Raw genomic sequence first — 22,100 nt, forward strand, 5'->3', positions numbered from 1 at the left:
CTCTAAGACAGATGGGAAGAGTTTGAAGGGAAAAAACCCCAGCCCCTACCCTTAAGGAATTCTGTTAAAAGAACTGGAACACTCTTTCTTCACAACCTCCCTGGAAAAAGGTATTATAATCCCCCCCCTTTTTTTGTAAGTGAGAAAAAGACAATTGAGAAGTCTCAGAGTGACTTAATCCACGATCACACATTCTGAGATAGGATTTGAACCAGTCTCTTGATGTTGGGTTCAGTGTTTTATCCACTCTACCAGGCGGATCCATCAGATCCGAACTCAAAATCAGCTCTTCATGGAGTGGTGATTTGATATATAGAAGACACAAATAAGCTCTTAACCTTTCTAAATGCTAAGTTTTATTTTATTTTCACATCTGATTCTTTCCCTCTCACTTTTTCCCTCATCACCTTCCATCTCCCATCAACTTGAGAAAGTAAGAAAAATAAAATCCCCTGTTATACCATGAATAACAAAGTAAAATAAATCCCTGCACTGGCCAGTGCTAAGCTTCTTCCAAAGGGTACCCTGATTGTTGGCATTTGCCATCCCAAGAGAAAGTGGATTTCTCTTTCCCGTAGGCTCGAGCAGGTCCAATATATAACATTGGCGACTGAGAATTTCAGTTTTGAGGTTTGGTCTCTGCTCAGATTTTGTGTTATCTTTTTCTACAGGAGGTGTAGTCCAACCACCCCACCCTACCCCAGCTGAGGGAAAAACAAGACAAAATGTATATGTTTTCTCTTAACCCAAGGGATGGAGCTCCCCTCCCTTAAGGAGACATTACAAGCAAAGGTTGAACCAGAAGAGTTTAAATTCCTCTTTGCTATGGGTATAACTTTCCCTCATTGAGGCTTTGTCTTATTTATGCTCAGAACTTAAAATGTACATGTATAACCTAATGGAATTGCTTGTCAACTCTGGGAGAGGGGAGGGAAGAGAGGAGGGAGCCAACATGAATCATGTAACCATGGAAAACTTATGCATAAATTTGTCACTGGAATAAAATGAAGGGGGAAAAAAAAGAACTTAAAATGTACACCAGAGATACAACTCGGAATTTCAGCATAAATCCCACAGACCTCAACATCAAACATATTGAGGTAGATAGGAGCTTGCCTCTACTTTCTTCCTGTTTAACTAGTTATTCTTGCTAACTGTGAAACACTCAATTGTTCCTACACTGCTGAAAGGCTGAAAGTCTTATCAGTACCTTTAAAATTCAGGGACTTGGGAAAAGTTCCAGCTGTCCTTGTCTAGTTAGAGCTCTTGTGTGTGGCCTCTCTGGCAGCCTTCACTCACCCAAGGATGCAGGCAGAAGCCACTCAGAAACTTGAACTCTCCCAAAAGTCAAACAGGAAGATCAGAGATTTAGAGCTGAAAGGAAGGAAAAGAACATTTATTAAGCGCCTATTATATATGAGGACTATGCTAAATGCTTTACAAATATGTCATTTGATGCTTATAACAACCCTGAGGTAGATGTAATTATTATTATTTCCATTTTATAGTTGAAGAAAATGAGGCAGAGGTTTAGTGACTTGTCCAGAATCACAAAGCTGAGATAGGATTTGAACCCGGGTCTTCCGACTCCAAATCAGTGCTTTTTCCACTAATTGTTCTGCCTCTTAGGAGGAGTCTCTTCATCCTCTCCAAAGATCAGAACCAGACTGGCACCCATTGTCTCTTGCTGCTTCTTGAAGTGGCCCAGGAGCACCAGCTTACCTGACTCACTTGACTCTAAGGTTTCAGGTGGCGTCTGGGAATAGTTTCCCCAACAGATGCAGAGCGGGCTCCTCTTGGGCTGGGCAGCACACATGGTCAGAGTCAGCAAATCCGCCCCTAAAAATAGGCTCTGGTTTCCAAGCTGGTAAGGTCGCCTGTGGGGCTCTGGGACATGCAACTGGGATACCTGCTCCCTCCGGCACTCCTGGTGCTCACAGGTAAGCCAATCCAGGAGGGAAAGCTTGGCAGGGCTTCTGCTTGGCACCACTTGTGTGTTTCCCTAGGATGCTGGGAGGTGAAGGAAAGGGACAAATGTTGTCTTCGCTAAGGGAGTTTAGGGGCAAAGAGGCATCCCCTCCCCCAGCAGCCATGAATGAGATATGAAGACTAGGGGTTCAAAACTGGAGTGTGTGAGGCTAGATTTGAGCTGAAACTCTTGCTCACAGAGGTTCTCGGTTAAACAGGAGGAAATTGTCCCAAGAAACCAGAAGTTTCTACAAATGCTTCTCCTCTGATTTGGTTATCAGGTCCCCTTGGACAGAGTCAGCCTGAGCCTGCTCTTTCTTTTCAGTGGCTTTGTCCTAAACTAAGAGACTTCCTTTTGGTCTGAAGATTCGTCTTCTTCCCTTCAAATATGATCCCTTGAGTCCAATCACCCTTTCTCCAGGATGAGACTGCAGTGGAAAGTTCTATGGGTCCTAGTGAGACATGGGTGGCGTATCAAATTCTGGTGCTTTCCACTTTAAATTCGCTGGTTTGGCCAAGAAACCTATTAAGGGAATGAATTCAAGGAATCCTTGACAGTGAGTGCCACTGAATTTCAAATGAGGCTATAAAGTAAATGAGAGCTGAAAGTTTATTAATTATTAGATTTGGTAGGTCTATTATACCATCTCATATGTGTATGATATAGTGGAAAGAACCCAGAGGACTTGTGTTCAAATTCCACATCTGGTATTTACTATTTATATGTCTTTAAACAAGTCATATAATTCTTCTCACTCATGTCTCAGTTTCCTCATTTGTAAAATGAATGACTTCAGACTTTGGCAGCTTCTGGAGTGTTTTCTAGCTGTAATTCTAATCCTTTGTACCATGCTTTTACCCTAAAGTATTTTTCTTCTTTTATTTTTTTTAATCCTTACTTTCTGTCTTAGTGACAACTCTAAGACAGAAGGGCAACTGCTAGGCAAACAGAATTAGGAGACTTGGCCACAGCCACACAGCTAGGAACTATGTCTGTGGTCACTAGAGCATTATTCTAATTATGACCTTATTTTAACTTCATTTGAACCTTGAGAGGTGAGAAGGGCCATTTTACCCAGGGGGAGTCTAAGACTAGAGGAGAATTGACTTGCCTGAGGCCACATCATAGGTCTCTGGCAGCAAAGTAGACCTCAGAGGACTACTACAATCTAACCAGTTTGTTGTTTGTCTCAGTCATGCCTGACTCTTTGGGACACCATTTGGAATTTTTTCGGTAGAGATATTAGGGTGGTTTGCCATTTCTTTCTCCAGTTCATTTTAGAAATGAGGAAACTGAGGCAAACAAGGTTAAGTGGCTTGCCCAGAGTCTTCATCATCATGAAGATGAGTCTTCCCCAACTCTAAGTCTGGCACTATTGACTGCCCCACCTAGCTGCCCTTTAACCAGGTGGTTACACTTAGCACCCAAATTCCAGAAATAATTAAATAAAATAGGAAACTGACAGAACAGCTCTTCCCAATCCCTGCCATCTTCTTCCTTCCTTCCTTTCCCATTATCCTTCAAACAATATCCTCATGGTGGTCCTCATCTCTTGGGAGATGGGTGTCCTGGAATCTCTGTTTCCCTATCAGGAGGCATTACCCTGGACCTTCTATCCCCAGGGTCTTTGCCCACTTTCATTTGTCTTAGAATGATGATCTGAGGACTCTTTCCTGATCCTTGCCCCACACTTTAAACTTGCCATTTAATCTCCTTGCCAAATCTTGAGAGTTCTATCCAGGACAGTGTCCTGTTCCCAGTCCAGAGCTCTTCCTATTAGATCATGGTGTCCCTTCAACTGTGACTCAGAAAGCACTCCTGTACCTGGAACCCAATAGTCACCATTGAGGGACTGTCTCATAGCTTGTGAATAGAATGATGTTTAGAAGTGGGAGGTGTGCATTCAAGAAGAGGACAGCAAGTCCTTTTATTTAAAATAATTGGTGTGAGCAGATACCAGACATTGAATGGGTTGGGGTTTTTCCCCCCCTTCAGCAGAATTTAATTAGGACTGGATTCTGCTCTTCTCTGAAGAAAATCACTCTGTTCCCTGTAAAATAACATTTCTCTCAGATGAACAGAGCATAAAGTTTGGGGCCACATCCTCTAGGGATGGGGACAGAGAGAAGAGAAGGGACTTAAATATGGGCATTAGACTGGCATGAAGATGAGTGGGTAATAGAGTACACAGGAGATTCAGCATTAGAAGAGATCTTAGGGGTCATCTAGTATAGGACTTCTTAACCCTTTTGGTTTGGGTCATGGACCCTCTTGGAAGTCTAGGGAAGCCTACAACCCTTTTGTCAGAATAATATTTTTAAATGTACAAAATAAAATATGTTGGATTGTAAAGGAAAACAACTTATATTGAAACATCATTATTTCCCCCCATCTAGTTCATTGCCCTCTCTGAAATCTACCTAGGAATCACTGCGATCCAGGTGAAGAACCTTTCATCTAGTCTAATCCCCTTAATTTTGCCAGGGAGGAATGAAGAAATTAAATATTTTGCCCAAAGACACATAGGTGGTAAGTGGCGGTGGAATTAGGATTGAGACCTTAGGTCCTCTTCTCATTTCAAAGCCAATGCTATGGATCTCTTTGATGAAGGCAGCCCCTTCACTGACCACATGGAGCCAGTCTTCTTTGCCTGGGACTGCAGGGGCAAACTGGTGCAGACAGACTCCCTGTGGCTGATTTGTCATCTCTCTGGACTTCACTAAGTCTCCTTTTGGGAATAAAGTCCCAGAAAATAACAGAGCTGGGGAAGAAACCCTCTGCAGGGAAGGCCAGGGCAGGAATCAGAAAGCTTTCAGGCCTCCCACATGGAGGATCAGAGCTCATTGTTGTTGTTTTTTTGCTGGGCACCCCCTAATGAGTCCCAGGGGCCTGACTCATGATTAACTAGGAGGTAATAGTTAAGATTCTACAAAGAAATGTTGAGTTTCTGAAGCCCCTATGGGAGGGCACTGAGGCATTAGTAAGTAAGTCCAGAGGGTGAATTGAGGTAGAATTTCTATCATCAGTGAGAAGTTCACTATGTTCTCACCCAGACTGGGCTGACCCCAGTGTGGGCACATTTCCCCAGAGTAGCCACAGAGAGACTGCTTAGAGGAAGGATGAACTTGTCTAATAGGAAAATTCCATGGTTCCATTGCCCAGGCACTGAGTCAAGTTTCATCAAATAAATGGGCTGGATCATTTATGGAAACCATCTCTATAGACACCCTGGCTCTCTATTTGCTTCTAGTCACTTAGGTTTGCAAATTTGAGGTTAGCCTTACTTTTCTCTCTCCCCTCATCTGCCATATTTAATCAGTTGCCATGTCTGGATAGGTCTCTAATGATTTGAGTCCTTTTGAGTATTTTGTACTAAATTAAGATCTTTATTGCCATCTGTGTTGTCACAGTCCTTAAATCATCTGGAAACTAACCTTCTTCCATGAGGGTACAGACTTACCATGATTAGTGGGTCTGGGGACAATACTTACCCCCAAATTCATGGTTATAAACATGACCAGGGGCTCAATGCCCAATTGTATAAGACTGTTCTCATTGGTGAGGCAACAAGTGGATAGAATATGAAGGATTGGAGTCAGAAAGACCCAAGTTCAAATCAAGTCTGATTCGATATATGGCCCTAGGCAAGTCATTTAGCCCTATTTGACTCAGTTTCTTCACCTGTAAAATAAGCAGGAGAAGGAAATGGCAAAGCACTCCAGTGTCTTTGCCAAGAAAATCCCAAATGGGATCCCAGAGAGTTGATTACTACTACAATGACTCAACAACAACAACAACCACAATTACTCAATGTCTGCATGAGGGATGAAGTTGATGAGAGCTTGAAAGAGGAGAGAGACCCTGATCTTCTGACTTCCAGCTTTAAGAGAGAAGACTTGGGGATCCAGAATCTCTTTAGGAGGAGGTACCTGACAGGAGAAAAACAGTCTTGTGTAGTAAGCTAAGGTTAGAAAGGCTTCTGTACCTACCAACTCCTTCCATCAGGTACCTCTTTTTGAAGAGAATCTAGAACCAGAGATCTTCTCTCTCAAACTTGGAGGCCAGAAGACCAAGTTCTCTCTCAAGCTTCCTTATGTAGGCATTGAGTAATTGACTTCCATCAATAAGTTTTAAGCAAATAGGGTCTAAGCCCCTGGTTACATATTAAAAAATATCATTTTTTTTGCCATATGTCAACAACTGGTAAACTTGGTGATCCAGAAAGGTGGAGAACACACATTTAGAATCCCCAAAGTCTATCAGAGGTGACAAGATTTTTAAGAAATTTGTTTAAAGATTTTTTTAATAATACAGAGAAACATTTTTTTTTGCAATTTTGCAATCCAGATTGTCTCCCTCCTTCCTCGAGATGGTAAATAGTTTGATACAGGCTATACCAGTGCTGTCATACAATACATATTTCCATATAACTCATGCCTTGAAAGAAAACACACCACATACCAGAAAAAACTCATGAAGGAAATAAAGTGAAAAATGCTTTGATCTGCAATTAGACTCTGTTTCTTCTATGGCTGTGGAGAGCATTTTTTAAAAATCATGTGTCCCTTGGGGTTCTCTTGGATCCTTCCTTGCATTACTGATTTGCTTGTATTGCTATTTACTTTCTATTACTGTATACAATGTTCTTCTGGTTCTGCTCACTTCACTTTGCATCAGTGCACGTAAGTCTTTCCAGGTTTTTCTGAAACCAACCTATTCATCATTTATTATGGCACAACAGTATTCCATTACAACCATATACCACAACCTGACAGGCTTTTTGAAAAAGAGCCATCAGTGTTGGTCCATCGTCAGGCAGCCAATGGCAAGCTGCCCCTCTGATTCCATCAGAGAAACTTCTTTGCACTCTGTAAAGGGATATATCTTTACACTCCTCTTAACACATTAACACCTCATCATTTCCTGTTCCCTTCTGTGATTCCAACAACTGTCTGGGGACCAGGTGGGGGTGGAACCTATTAGTTGGGGTTGGAGAATCAACTGGATAGGAACCAACCCTCATCCTCCTACATACACAAAATCATTTTGGTTGGAGTAAGGGAAGAGAGAGTGTAGGAAAGTCATTCTGTGGGAGGTAGCCCTTGTGCTAAAAAAGAAGTTAAGGATTCCAGGAAGTGAACAAGATGTGAGAGAGCCTTCTAGGTATAACACAGAGGGCATGTACTAGGTAGTCCAGCCTCACAGGATAGGGATGTGTGGGAGAGAAAGTAAGGTAAAGTATCTGGAAGGAAAGATTATGAAAGGCTTTAAATGTAAACAGAGAAGTTTTGATCTAAATTTTTGATTTTTGATCTAAATAGGGAGGTACTATGGTTTCTTGAGGAAGAATAACTTGGGCAGTCCTGTAATTTATGAATTTCAGTTTTGTGACTTTTTATTCTTCAGTAGGGAATCTCTAACTACCACTGCTTATCTTTTCCCTCTAATCCTTACAGGATCATCTCTCACTTGATGGCACCTGTGAACCCACATCCATCCATCCATCTATCCATTCCTTCCTTCCTTCCTTTCTTCCTTTTTCCTTCTTTCATCTCCTCTTCCCTTTCACTCTTTTTCTTTTTCATAAAGAGTTTCATATGAAAATGTTCAGGGGTCCTTCATACTCTTCTCTTCCATGACACATTTTTCTACTCTTTGGTCTTCTGACCTAAGTTAAAATTCAACATTGCTCCTTCTGGTCCTTTTCCTTTTCGTTTTCACATTGAAGTCTTTCTTGTTTTAAAGGAACACTTAATTCTCTCTGTTAATTTACAGAGAATTTCCTTTGGAAAGGAATTCTTCAAGCTTCTTTATTGTCTGTTCTAAGAGGGAGATCAACCTGACGGTGGAGCACAAATGATGATTCTTTGGCTATGACAGAAAGAAAAACAAGCAGCACACTGTAAACTTATCACTACAAATTTGTCTTTCTTTCCATATTCCCGGGAATGACCATCCTTAGTCCTTTGTAGTTCTTGCTGGTAGCCCTTGTGAATTTCTTTAGAGAATTCTCTCAACCTCATTAATAATTTCTCAGCTTGTCAGCACTCCAGTTGCCACATTTAACCTCCTTTCCTTCACTTTATCAACTTCCTTATAACTTTTTCTTTCTCCCTTACCTCAAATCCTTCTCTTTCAATTCCTTCTTAAGTACTCCCAAATCTCCCTCCTTAGATTCAATCTCTGACTACCATCATATCTTCTTGTTCACAATTCCTTCTCCTCTATTCCAAATCCTTCTCTTTTTCCTGCTCCTACTCACTTTTCTCTCACAACAGCAAGAACTTACAATTCACAAAAACACACATATGAACTGAAATCTAGCCAAGCTTAGATTTATATTGATTTTTTAGATCAAAGGAAAGACTTTACATTTATCGCTATTAAATTTTACCTGTACACTGTCCTTTCTTTTAAGTTCTAGACTTGTTTGTCTAAAAATGCTTATCAATCAAGAGAACTTCAGTGCCATTGCTGCTAGATTTGTTGTTTTGAACACTGAAACCTAAATGATCATGATAAAGCAACAGTTAAATTGGATTAGGAAATACATGATAAAATCAAGAAAAGCATTAGTTATTTGCATTTTAAAATGTGACATTCCAAACATTTCCCAGCTCTAGCCTTCCTTGGAAATTCCATATCTCAAATTGGTGTCTATTTTAACCTCTTGCTAGGGAAGTAGGTGACTAGTTGCCATTTAGGGGCTGATCAAAGATGCTTCAATAGTGCGGTAAGTACTAATGCCACTTGTTTCTACAGATGCTGCAGGGTCAGTCATTGCCAGCCTCCATCATCCTTGGGTTTTGTCATGCCCTATCCAGCCTCAGCAGGGCAGGAACAAACAGTTTCCCCTCTGCTTTGGCTTGAATTCTCCTCCTGGCTTCAGAGCTTTAGTAATGACACAATAGAAGAATTTTAAGGCTTCCTGGAAGAGGAGAAGCTACAGGAGATAGAACTTCCAGCACTGTTGATGGCTATTCTTCTCCCTAACTCTGTCTTGGTTCCTCTCTCTGATTTTTTTTCTCTCCTTTTCTGTTCCTCTCCCTAATGGAATCTGTGCCACCACTGGTCATCATCACCCATAGTCACTCTATTCATTGATCAGATGCACCCCAGAAGCTGGTCATTCCAAGAAGAAAAGAGGCAAATGAACCCATGTCAGAGTGTCAGCATTCTGGCAAGGGACTTGGATGCCCCTCTTTTGGTTCAACATTCTAGTATGTCAGTCTTTTTGGAGCCTAGATTTGTCATCTTTCATTGCCCTAATAACAAAAAGCTGATAAAAATTAGATGAAGCTTTTAAATGAATCTGAATTTGTTTTATTTATCACAATAGCATCTGGTGGCACAGTGGATAGAGTCTAGAGTCAGGAAGGCTCATCTTCCTGAGTTCAAATCTGGCCTCAGAAATTTAATCGCTATATGACCCTGAGCAAGTCATTTAACCCCATTTGCCTCAGTTCTTCATCTGTAAAATGAGTTGGAGAAGGAAATGGCAAAGTATTCCAGTATCTTTGCCAAGAAAACTGCAAATGGGGTCAGAGTCAGACGTGACTGAAATGATTGAAAAACACATCTGAAAAACATTAATAGGTATTTGCATGTGAGTTATTTAATTGGTTTACACAAGAGTGGCTGCTTATTTATTATGCTAAGTAATGTTACATACTTATTGAAGCTGTCAATATGACCATATTGAGAGCTGGATTTGGAGTCTGAAAAAACTGGGTTCAATTCCCACCTCTGACATAATTTACTAATGGGATGGCCCTGGGCAACTCACATTACTGCTCTGAGCCATAGTATTCTCATCTGTAAAATGGGAACAATAATACCTCATAATGTTGTTGTAAGGACCAAATGAGAGAATATATATAAAGAACATTGCAAAACCAAAGTTTTATTTGAACAGATTCATATTATTTTCTATATATAAATGTTATTTGCACAGATTTATATTATTTTCTATAAACAAGCCATTATCATCACAGTTACAATACTTATTATACAAATGGATTTACAGAGCCTTATAATAAGTTTCCAACTCCACATTCCATCTTCTCCCCACTCTCCACTCCCCACCCCCCAAATATGGATTCTTGGCTCACAGATAGGGAATCTCTACTCCACAACATGTCTATCAGCTGAAAAAGACTTGGTTTGGTGAGAAATGAAAATCAGCCAGAACAAAGGAAAGATTTGGAGAAGTGCAAGCAACAGTTCAGGCAACTGAAGAGCTAGCTGATGGGAAAGTCAGTTGAGACAGCCCACTAGTATTTTTTATGATCTTAATGTTAGGCGCTATGCTAAGCTTGTGGGATGCAAAAAAATGTGAACCCTTTCTTGGTCCTCCAGGAGCTAATATTTTAATGGAAAAACCCAAGCAAAAGGCTGACTTTCTCAAACCTAACAGCTAAGCACCCATTCCCAAACTATTCCAATTCTCTACAATAGCCAGACTTCAAAGCTTGTTTTCCTCCCCTTGTGTTTTATAACATAGGACCTTTGAGAGACTTAAAACTCCCTGGGTGCTTGATGGCAGCGTGCATCCTGAAGTGGTACTCTAATGAGAAGAGGACTAATTGGCCATTATTTCTGAATTACCACTTTGTGAAACCTACCAGCAATATTTTCATAAATTCCAAGGAAAATATTCCAGCCACTTGAGCATTAAGAAAAACAAAGGACTCTCATCAGCTGCTTCTGGGCTCTTTGCGGCATGCAGAATCCTCTTTGCAAGGGAATCGCCAGAAACTATACTTTTGTCCTAATCACAGCCAAAAAGGAAATGTAATTAGAGTTCTCAGATGTCATTTTCAGGCTTGCACTGACTTGGACCTGCCCCAAAAACTGGGATGGAGGAAAATCAATTAGGGACTCATAAGTAATCATTTTGAAACTCTTGAACACTGTTCGAAGAGTTAATCAAATAAGTTAATGACGTCAACAGATTTTATAAGGAATTGGAGCTTCCTAAGGCAATATTCAATTCTTACCACTCTAAATGAAGAGCTTAAAAAAAAGATTTCAAATTAATTCATGTAATTTTCTTCTGTGAACAATCTGCGAGGACCCTTGATCTAAAAGGGAAAAAAAATCTGTCACACTTGGATGACAGCCTACATTTCATGAATTAAATTACATGTAATTTAAAAATTCCTGGGTTAAAAACTAAAAAAGAAAAAGCCACAGAGCAACTTTTATTTCACATTTGAAATAATCGTTACAGATTTAAGATGTATGAAGGAAAGTATTGACTGTAGTGAATTTTTTTAAAAAATGAATGCATGGGTATTTTATACCACTACCTTCATTCACTTAATTCACTTACTTTCAAGAAGTATTGTCTTCAGTAAAGGAATTTACCTAACCATAATGACATTTTCATTTTTCCCATCCTTTCAAAGAACGTTCCAGACCCAACTTGGGTGGTGGTAAGGGCTTGGGAAAGAAAAGCAGCTCCAAGTAGCTTATATGCACAAACCAACATCCTCTGGCTCCAGCAACTCCAGCTCTCAGTGCCAAATAACTACAGTAAAAAATATGATTCATATAACAGATCCACAATGGATTGTTAAGGGAAACAAGAATAACTGTCTCTGACTCTTGTCCTGTACAAATAAGGATGATTATATCTGATTGACCTAACTTTTGAGAGCAAAGTCAAGGAGGATAATTATATCTGCTCACTTATCAACTGGTACCCTGAAGGGGGAAAAAATAATTGGACCTTTGGAAAGAACAATAGATTTTTAGCCAAATCCTGGGTTTCAATCTCATTTCTGTCTTTTACTACCAATGAGACCTTGGACACATTTTTTAACTTCTCCTGGCTTCATCTTCTTCATTTGAGACTGTGGGACTAGATGGCCTCTAAAGTTCCTTTTAGCTCTGAATCTAATCTACTTATGATATATACTATATGTCTGAATTCAAGTAAGAGAAATAGTAGAAGGCTTAGAATCAAGAATACCTGGGTTTAAATCTTGCCTGAGAAACTTATTAGTTGAATAACCCTGGGCAAATCATTCACTTTCTCTGTGACTTAGCTTTCTCATCTTTAAAATGACCGATTAGACTCAATAACATCTAAGGTTTCTTCCAGATCTAAATCTAGGACTCTCTGATCAGCTTATATGGATTTAGTTATTGTGTCTATGCTGATGACTCCAAAATCTGTATACCTACTGTTAGTCTTCTTTCCAAAGTCCAGGCCTACATCTTCAATTGACCACTAGACACTGAATTAGATGGACTGTAGACATCTCAAATTCAGCAAATCCAAAAACAACTCATTATCTTTTCCTCTAAAACCCATTTCCTTTCCCTACTATTCTTAAGGGCTTCAGCACTCCTCCAGTCAGTTGGGTTCATAATCTTGGTGTCATCTTTGACTCTCATATCTAAATAGCTGCCAGATCTTGTCATTTCTACCTTGATAACACTTCTCCCATCCAATCCCTTTTCTCGGCTCACACAGCTGCCATCTTTGTTTATATTCTTAACTCTTATAGTTGCAACTATTATAATAGCTTTCTAACTGGTCTTCCTCAAGTTTCTTCTCTCTCCAATCTCTCCTTCACACAGTTGCCAAAAAAAAGTCTGAGAAAGCCTTGAGGACAAGGCAGGACCCCAACTGGGTCAAGAAGGTTGGGGAAGTAAAGTCAGCCAGAAGGACAACATGAGCAAGATTGGTTTTGGTGTGTACAGAGGACAATGATGGGAAGGGCCTGGTTGGTGTAGATGGTGCATGAATAGGTTCTAGAGCTAGAAGGAATGTTCACAATCATCAATTTCTAAATCCTCATTTTTCAGATGAAGAAATGGACTAGAACTTTGTCCAAGGTTTTGCAGAGAGTAGTAAATAAAAGGATCATAGATTAAGAGTTGGAAGGGACCTTAGAGGTCATCAAATTTAATTCTTTCCTTTTACAGATGAAAGTATTGAGGCTCAAGGGAGGTAAGAAGCTTGCCAAGCTCACCCAAGTAGGGAGGATCTGAAGTGGGATTCCAAATTAGGTCTTCTGCACTAGCACTCTTTCCACTTGACCACAATGTATTAGGAGTAGTGGGAGGCAAGGATAAATAGGTCATGATTAGCAATTGAAGTCTTGAATTATAAACCAAAGAGCTGAGCTTTGCCATAATAACAAAGAACTTTTTAAGTCTTTTGAACAGGGACTTAACATGGGGAAATTAGAATTTTTGGGAGACGAGTCTGGCCATGTTGTGTTGGGTAAAATGAAAGGAGGCAGGACTAAAGGCAGAGAGAATGGGGGAAGGAGGCTGTTGTGATGTTGAGACATTGGGAGCAATGGGATGTGGAGGGAAGAAGAAGGGGCCAGGGATATTATGATAAAATTTGGCTGTAGACTGGATATGGGATGTCAAGGAGAGATCAAGAAGATGCAGAAGTTTTGTAACTGACTGGGAGAAAGGTGATACCATTGACAAAAGTAAAGAAATCAGAACAGGGACCCAATCACATCCCCAAGAGGTGGGTCAATGTATACATTGAGGCCAGCTCAAATTTGTTACTTCTGGTAGGACATTATGTACTAGCAGACATTGATCAGAGGCAAGCCCAAATTACCCCTTCATCTTTGATGACAACACTCTGGCCACCATCCTCTATGATTAATTTCCTGTGCCTCTGTACTTGAGGAATCAATCCTTAGTAAGAATAGCTAGCATTCGCATAGTGTTTTGAGATATGTAAAGCCCTTTACATATTGTTATCATCTCATTTGCTGTGACCCCCACAACAATCCTTTGAAATAGATTATTATCCTTATTTTACAGATGAGGAAATGGGAGCAGAGAAGAGGTTTTTCTTCTTCCCTCCCTTTCCCTCTCCTCTTCTTCCCCATCTCATTATCAGGCTTGGGCAACTAGATCCCCTTGTCCTCATTTGCTTTGTCCTATTTAGCACCTAGGCAGATCTTGTTCTCCTGACAGTGGTCTTAGGTTTAAATGTTTTTTCATGACACAGTGGTTTTCAGTCAAGTTGGTGCATTGGACTCACCTATTTGATCCATAATGTATAGCTTTTTTTTTTTAATTCAAAGATATTTTATTTTCCCATTTTACATTTAATAATAACTTTCAACACATGTTTTTCTAACTTATAAGATCCAAATCATCTCCCTCCATTTCTTCCCTCCCCCCATTCAGAGATGGTAAGCAATTTGATCTGAGTCATACATACATTATCATGCAAAACATACTTCCATATTGGTCACTGTTGTAAGAGGTACACTCAGATCAATTCAAAGCTAGTATGCTTTGATCCACATTCATCCAAATCCAACAGTTCTTTCTCTGGAGGTGGATAGCATTGCCTAGCATAAGATAATCATCATACAGTATAGCTGTTACTGGGGTGATGTTTTTCCAGTACTGCTTATTTTTCTCTGCATCAGTTCATGCATATATTTCCAGCTTTTTCTTAAATCATCCTGCTTATCATTTCTTATAGCACAATAGTATTCCCTCACCAACATATACCACAACTTGTTCAGTCATTCTCTCTGGACATCCCCATAATTCCTTGCCATCAAAAAAAAAAACAGCTGCTATAAATATTTTTGCACAAGTAGGTTTTTTCCCCTTTTTTATTATCTCTTTGGGAGACAGACTCAGTAGTGGTATTTTGCAAGATCAAAGAGGTGCTCAATTTTATGGCCCTTTGGACAAAGTTCCAAATTGCCCTCCAGAATGGTTGGATCAGTTCACAACTCTACCAACAATGCATTAGTGTCCTAAAGTACAGCTTTTATAGTTTGCAAGGTAATTTAGATCTAATTTGAGTCTCAGAACAACCTTGTGAAGTAGGTAATTCAAGTATTATTATGCTCATTTTACAGATGAAAAAACTGAAGCTCAGAGATGTAACTAGCCAATCAATAAGGATTTAGTAACTTGCCCCTGATGCTCACTGTGGATACAAGGATAAAAATGTTACAGTGTCCTCATGGGAATTATATTCTATTAGAAAGAGGCACCTTCATGAATAAACATGTACATTTGGGGTGGGGCACATAGCTGCTGATGGAATCGGGAAAAGCTTCATGTAGAAGAATGCACTCAGACAGAGATTTAAAGGAAATGAGTGATTTTAGAAGCAGAGGGGAAATAGAAGGGCATCCTGGGCATGGGGGATAGACCACCAGTACAAAGTCTGAAGAAATTGTGTTTTATATGGGGCCAGCAAGAATGCCACTTTGGTTGGACTGGGGAATGTAGGAAGGAGGAATAACATATAATAAAATTGGAAAGGTTGGTTGAGGCTAATTGTAAAGTAAATACCTTGCCCATGATTAGAGAGTGAGAGGTAGAATTGGAAGTCAGGCTTTCCTGACTCCAGGATCAGTATGCCAACCACTATGGCACCTTGGTTCCTGCAGTGACATTTCCTTAGATTTGATGAAAATTTAAAAAAAAGAAAAAGAAACAAGTATCCAATAAGCTTCTATAGTCCTAGTCTTATCCTAACAAGCATGGGCTCTGTTTGGTACATGCTGACTTGGAAGTCAGGGAAAAACATCTTTGTGGAGAGGAGCTGAAGGCAAATTGGTATCCAGGATCTTGGGTGGGAAGTGAGGACTAGAGATAAGGGACTAGAAAGGTATCAGCCTAAAGTGATAGCTGTAACTCTGAGAGATGAGTTAACTTCACTGAAACAGAGAGAAAAGGAACAAAGCCTGGAATTCTGGGGGCATGCACAGTTGGGAAATTAGGAAGGGGGAAGGAGGGAAGCCACAAAGGAGACAGAGAAGGATTGGTCCAAAAGGCAGGAGCAGAACCAGAGAGAGGATGATGCCAAGGAGAGGAGAAATTCCAAGAAGGGAAAAACATGGCCACAGAAGTCAATGAGAAAAGAGACTGATTCTGTGTACTCACAGAGCAGCCCTAAAGCTGCAGTGTGGTTTCTTAAGACTAAACCCTGCTGTGTGAGAGAGATAACAGCAACCTTGAGGCTTTTTCCAGACATCTGTCTTTCTCTTATGATCCTTGTCCATTACCATACAAGACTGAGCTCTCCGGATCATTTTGGGAGTATAGGACTAATCTATGGAAACCAAACAAAACCAATGGATTCCCTTTCTAACTTTTGCCATGTTTCAGGAAAGAAACCTTCCTTTGACTCTGGAAGTCAGAGTTTTTAGAGCTGCTTGGTAGGATTCATTTAGAGCAGCTTTTAAGCTGGAATTGTAGGTCTGCGGTTTCTGGATGGCTACAAGATTTGCTCCCCTCCCCCTCAGATCCCCACACTTGATGGTAATGAGTTCCAGAGCTCCAATCGCATGCCATCCTGTTTTGGTTAAACCACATTACTTCCTATTCTGTCTGGAAATTAAGCTGAGCGTTTCAGTCACTGGGATGGGGAAATTTCTCTTCTCTCCATTCCCCTGACCCCCCTTTTCCCCCATCTCCTCTTGCAGAGTGAAGAGTGGGAGACACGACCCCAAAGAGGGTCATGTTGGCAAGGGAAAGAGACTGAGGTTTGGGGGAAATGACATTTAATCCATCCTCCCCAGACCCTCCTTGCCTCAATAATACGTACCTCAGAAGTCTCCTATGGTAGTCAGGAGGGGGTTTGAAAGGATGTCAGACATTCCCAATGTAGTTCCAGACATGCTATCCAAAGAAATGGAAATAGTACTGAAGAGAACCAAGATGGAGAAAGCAGCTGAACTCGATAGAATAAAGACAGCAAAAGTCTCAGCTAAAGGCAGCATGATCCTGTGCCTGCTGAGCCATCCATTCCCAAGATATCTATGAAAGGGAAGATACGAAAAGCACTGGAAAAAATATCCTAGATGTTATTATTAAATATATCGATCTATATTTAATAATAATTAATAAATGCATTATTAAATATATTAAATATTAAAACTCTCACTAAAAAGAGTGACTGAGAGAATGTCAATAACGGTCAGCTCATATGTCTACCTTTCAACTGATAGGGATAAGGACTGGACCTGTGATTTCATCCAAGAGGGTGTTCCAAAAGCCTTAGTACAGTTTAAAAGCTATTAAAGCGTAAGCATTTTGGAATACTCCTACTTTTGTGACATCCTGTGTATAAACAACACCCAAATGAAGAAACACCCCATCAATTTAACTTATAGTTTTGGAGAAGTGCTAAGAACCCTGAGAGGTGAAGGGACTGATTTGGCATAATATTGTTTGAGTGAGGTTCAGTGTTCCAAGGTCCAATACAAGGCAAGATGGCAATCTCCCTTGAATGCCAAGTATTTTGCCAGGGGAAAGAGCCTGAGGAGTCTTGTTGGGGAAGGACCCAAAAGATAACCTTGGTGTAGGAGAGAAGGTAGAGAGGTCCTATTGGGATATGGGTTCCAGGTCCAGGAACCTGGTCCTGGTCTCATGTTCTATATTCTTTAATATATGACTTGGGAAATAGGAGAACTTCCAAGGCCATTTAGTGCCAGCCCTGGAGGCTGGTGGATGCGTTAAAGGAGTAAATTGGCAAGGTCGGGAGGAGAAGAACAAAATACCATACAGCATGATAGGAGTCTGCAGAGAGAAAATAAAACAAGCAAGTTTTATCAAAGGAATGTACACACGATGAGAAGGGGGCACGTCATCCATTAAATTCCCCCAGATTTCTTCATATGAATCTTCACACTGAGCTCCCTTCTCTTATCCTGTACTTGTAAAGTTGATTTTTCTTTTTTTCTTAAAGATTTCTTTTTTTCCCTTTTCTTTATTTAGAATATTTTCCCATGGTTACATGATTCATAATTCCCCACCCCATATCCCACCCCAAAGCCGACAAGCAGTTCTACTGGTTTATACATATAGCATTGTTCAAAACCCATTTCCATGTTATTCATATTTGCAGTAGAGTGATTATAGTTGATTTTTCTTAACATGAGTATACGACCTTAACAAGACAGCCCAAACTTACTCCCCCCCCCCAGTCTTATTTCCTACCAGTCTCCTTTAATTATGCCTTTTCAGTGCCTGCTATATAATACTGATGCTCAACAAACTATGGAACCTCAACTGAACTTTCCTTTTCTTTCCAAAGGTTTATGGCTGAAGGAAGGGCTCCTTACTCATCTAGAGCTTAGTTCTTGCACAGTGAAGGACCCCAATTCCCAGAAGCCAAGCATTCTGCCTGAGGGACTGACCTGCTATCCCACCAGGGTAAGGGTCCATGGATTAACTGGGGAAACAACTCTCTGGGAATATTATTGACAGTATACCATAGTACACATAGAATTTCAAACTGAAAAGAATCTTAGACATTGTCTAATCCAACACCCTCATTTTGCTGGTTGAATCTTTATACATCCATAAAAGGTAAGTGATTTGAGGTCAAATAGGAAATAAAACAACAGAATCCATACTCTTGTCAAGGACATTTAAATAGGTTTTGATGTTTGAAAACAGGTTTTGTTTCCTTGGAACACAGGAACTGAGGAGATGATTTACTAATATCTCAGAAAGAAAACATGCCAGAAATCTGAATGAACTGTCATTAAAAAAGGTCCCGCAATTTAATTTCCTTTCAACTCTGGAACTAGAGCTTGTGCTAATTTGCATGACTTAGACATATCTTAGATGAATTGTCCTGGGGGTGGGGGAGACTTTTGAGTTAATGACATACACAGAAGATACTTAATAAATGTCTTTTGGGGGGCAGCTGGGTAGCTCAGTGGATTGAGAGTCAGGCCTAGAGACGGGAGGTCCTAGGTTCAAAGCCGGCCTCAGACACTTCCCAGTTGTGTGACCCTGGGCAAGTCGCTTGACCAGCATTGCCCACTCTTACCACTCGTCCACCAAGGAGCCAATACACAGAAGTTAAGGGTTAAAAAAAAAATGTCTTTTGCACAAACGAATCACATTTCCCTTCCATTTTGCTCTTTTTGTAGACTCATAAGCAGGTACTTTGGGGATAAGCAGTAGAGTCTCCTCCAATCTGAAGAATTAGCAAAAATAAAGATAAAAATTGGAGAGAGATGGTACCTTCTAAGGTTTCTTGGATTTGGGCCTCTCTAGTTTTTGGTATAAATTTCAGCCTATATTCTATTATGTAAATGAGATCTCTAATGCCCTTGTTCCTAGAGGGAGCCTGGAATGTTTAGAAAACACTGTTCAACTGTCGTCAATATCCTTCCTCATTTACTTGGACCCAAACCTAAATGATTTCAGTGGAGTGAGAAATAGGGCACATCAGGTTGAGGTGGAACCTTTTCTACTTTTAAATTCAGCTTCCTCCACCCAAATTTGTCCCTTATTTTTTCTAAAAAACTGTTTTCCAGTAGTGGGTGCCTTGTTAGCACCATTCCTGTCTTTTTCTCTCCATAGCCTGAGAAGAGAACCAATAAATCTCCAAGCAAAAAGATGACTTCGAGGCAGTCAAAGACCAACCTGAAAAAGGTCTATGGGTCTGGCAAAGGAGAACCAGAAGAAGATTACATCACACCGGGACCCTTTGAGCTGGAGCGCCTCTTTTGGAAGGGGAATCCCCAATACACTCATGTCAATGAGGTCTGGCCCAAACTCTACATTGGAGATGAGTAAGTGTTAAGACCAACCCACATTCCAACTATCGCCAGGCCTATGGGAGAAAGTAAACTCATCCATCTTAAGTGGTTCTGAGAACAAGACTTGCAGGCAGGAAACATTTTTTTTTTCGGTTGTTTGATTGTAAAACCATTCTTTGGAGAGGCAGATTAGTTTGCATGTTAGTAAACATGGTGGAGGTCTTTTTTTTTTTTTTTTTTAACTCTTATTTTGTTTAGTAACCACTCTAAGACAGAAGGGCAATGGCTAGGCAAATAGGATTAAGTGACTTGCTCTGGATCACCCAGTTAGGAAAGGTCTGAGACCAGATTTGAACCCAGGTCCTCCCCACCAGATCTGGAGCTCTATCCACTGTGCCAACTACCTGCCCTTTTGGAGGTCTATTAAGGTACAACTCCCATCATCCAAGAATTTCTACACCCCAGTGTCTACTTTCCCATACAGAGGTTACCATCCCTCTTGCCTAAGGACTCCTGGCTTTTTTTTTTTTTAAACCCTTGTACTTCGGTGTATTGTCTCATAGGTGGAAGATTGGTAAGGGTGGGCAATGGGGGTCAAGTGACTTGCCCAGGGTCACACAGCTGGGAAGTGGCTGAGGCCGGGTTTGAACCTAGGACCTCCTGTCTGTAGGCCTGACTCTCACTCCACTGAGCTACCCAGCTGCCCCTGGACTCCTGGCTTTTTAAGGGAGACTAGCCCTTTTTGGTACTATTCTTTGAAAGTAATTTTTCGGTGTGTATTTTTGTCCCTATAGGAGGCTGGAAAGATTTTATGTTAACTTCATTGCTTCTGGTTTACAGACTTTGATTGTGTGTCTTAGACAAATTAGTACAAATAATGATATATTGCACACAAAAGGTCTTTGGACCTGAAGGAATCCTCTTTCTCTTTGAGATACTGCCAGTTAGCCTGCCATATACATGAGCCAATTTTCGTTTTAGAAAGCAGGGAGGGCCTGGTCCAAATGGGGATGAGGGAGGATCAAAGCTTAGCTTCATCAGGCCCTGGGGGCCAGGTGGTCAAGGGGGGAAGGAGTTGTTCAAAGGCAATATTGATTTTAATTATAATATTTAATATATAATAACATAAATTAATAATTAAGTGCATGGACAAAGTCACCTAACCACTTGAAGGTGCATTTTCCTCATTAGCCAAACAGAGATAATGATATCTAGTCTGGTCAATGTGTAGCTTAAATGAGATCATGTATATAAAGATTCTCTAAGTAGCCTGAGGGAAATGTGGCTTTGTCCCAGGGTACAAGGGGGAAAGGAAGGATGCTTTCTCCCCGCTCTGGTGGTAGCAGCTGCCATCAACTATCCTTTGCCTTCTCCCTTACCACCAGGGCTTACCTTCCCCCTGTCATATTCAAACTCTGGGGGTTGAGAGTCACACCTTGATTGACAGGTGAAGACAGTTGGACATCAAAATGTTCCCAGAGGTCATGAGGACAGGAGGAAAGGCAGTTGGCCAGAAAGGATGTAAATACCCTGGCAGCCCCTGACAGGGACCCCTTGGGCCCCTTGTCTTTTGGGACGTTGACTTTGCCTTGGCTGAGCCTTGCCTAAACTCTTGCCTTGGACATTTGATCTTGAACATTGATTGACCTGTGGATCCTCTGATTCTCTCTGAATCCCCTAGATATAGCACATAAACCATCTCTAGATATTTAGGTATCCTGAGGCCCGGGGCAGGGGGATCCGGGAAGTGGGTAGGAGAAGAAGAAGAGGGTGGTAAAGGGTGGTATTTCCTGAATGCTGTAGAACTGGCACAACAATGAGCAGTAAGAAGCTGAGAGAAACCATCATCAGTATTTGCATCATCCAAACAGTTTGCTTACTCTGGTTTGGCTGTGGCCAGGCTGAGCCAGAGGAGGTGAAGAACGAGCCCAGCATTACTGAACAGCCTACAATCCTGAGGGATTATTTTCATGGCTTTAAAGATAGGGTCACCCATTCCCCAACCCTTTCCTGATCATTCCTTTCCCTTGTTAAACAACATAGATAAAGTTATTAAGTACCTTCCTGGAGTAGTTATTCCATCACCACTCTGGGGAGGGAGCAACGCAGTCAGATGAATGTTATCCAAGGCTGATAGAGCCCAATACTAATAACCAATCAACCCCAGGTGGGACCTGAAAGGGTTACCCATCCATTGACCTTTAGGGATCCTGCCTGGGCACTGTTATAAAGAAGGGCAGTTATTATATCATCCAGCTGGGTGGCAGGACTCGGGTGTCCCTACACCAGCCATTAGGGAACCAAACCACAGCTTCCTCAGATTAATATCTCAGTTTACTACTACTAATAACCAGCCTAATAGTGGTAGTATCTAGATTACCTCTCTTCTTTTATAACAGTTTTTGGCTTAGCCAGACTAAAGAACCTAAACAAAAAAGGGAAAGAGAATTGAAACAACAAAAGGAATTGGGTCTAGCTAGAGCAACATTCGTTTTAACCACCATCTCAATGTTCCTGTACTCCTTTACCCAAGGAGTGATTAGGTTATGGTTCTGTATAATTCCAGATTACTTTATGAAAATTTTGACAATCTATGACACTTATAAGTA

At 40.8% G+C, this 22,100-nt stretch overlaps 1 protein-coding gene across 1 annotated transcript in view; it reads left to right on the forward strand.

Moving 5' to 3' along the window:
• The first annotated feature begins 1,893 nt into the window (after window positions 1-1,893).
• Window positions 1,894-22,100, forward strand: part of DUSP29 (dual specificity phosphatase 29) — a 52,366-nt gene continuing 32,159 nt past the window's right edge. The window contains exons 1-3 of the mRNA XM_044662800.1: window positions 1,894-1,940; window positions 18,030-18,148; window positions 19,313-19,524. Coding sequence (XP_044518735.1) covers window positions 1,895-1,940; window positions 18,030-18,148; window positions 19,313-19,524 — 377 coding nt within the window. The 5' untranslated portion in view covers window position 1,894. The remainder of the gene's footprint in view (window positions 1,941-18,029; window positions 18,149-19,312; window positions 19,525-22,100) is intronic.

Source organism: Gracilinanus agilis, chromosome 2 (genome assembly GCF_016433145.1).
Source record: "Gracilinanus agilis isolate LMUSP501 chromosome 2, AgileGrace, whole genome shotgun sequence".
NCBI classification, from domain to species: domain Eukaryota; kingdom Metazoa; phylum Chordata; class Mammalia; order Didelphimorphia; family Didelphidae; genus Gracilinanus; species Gracilinanus agilis.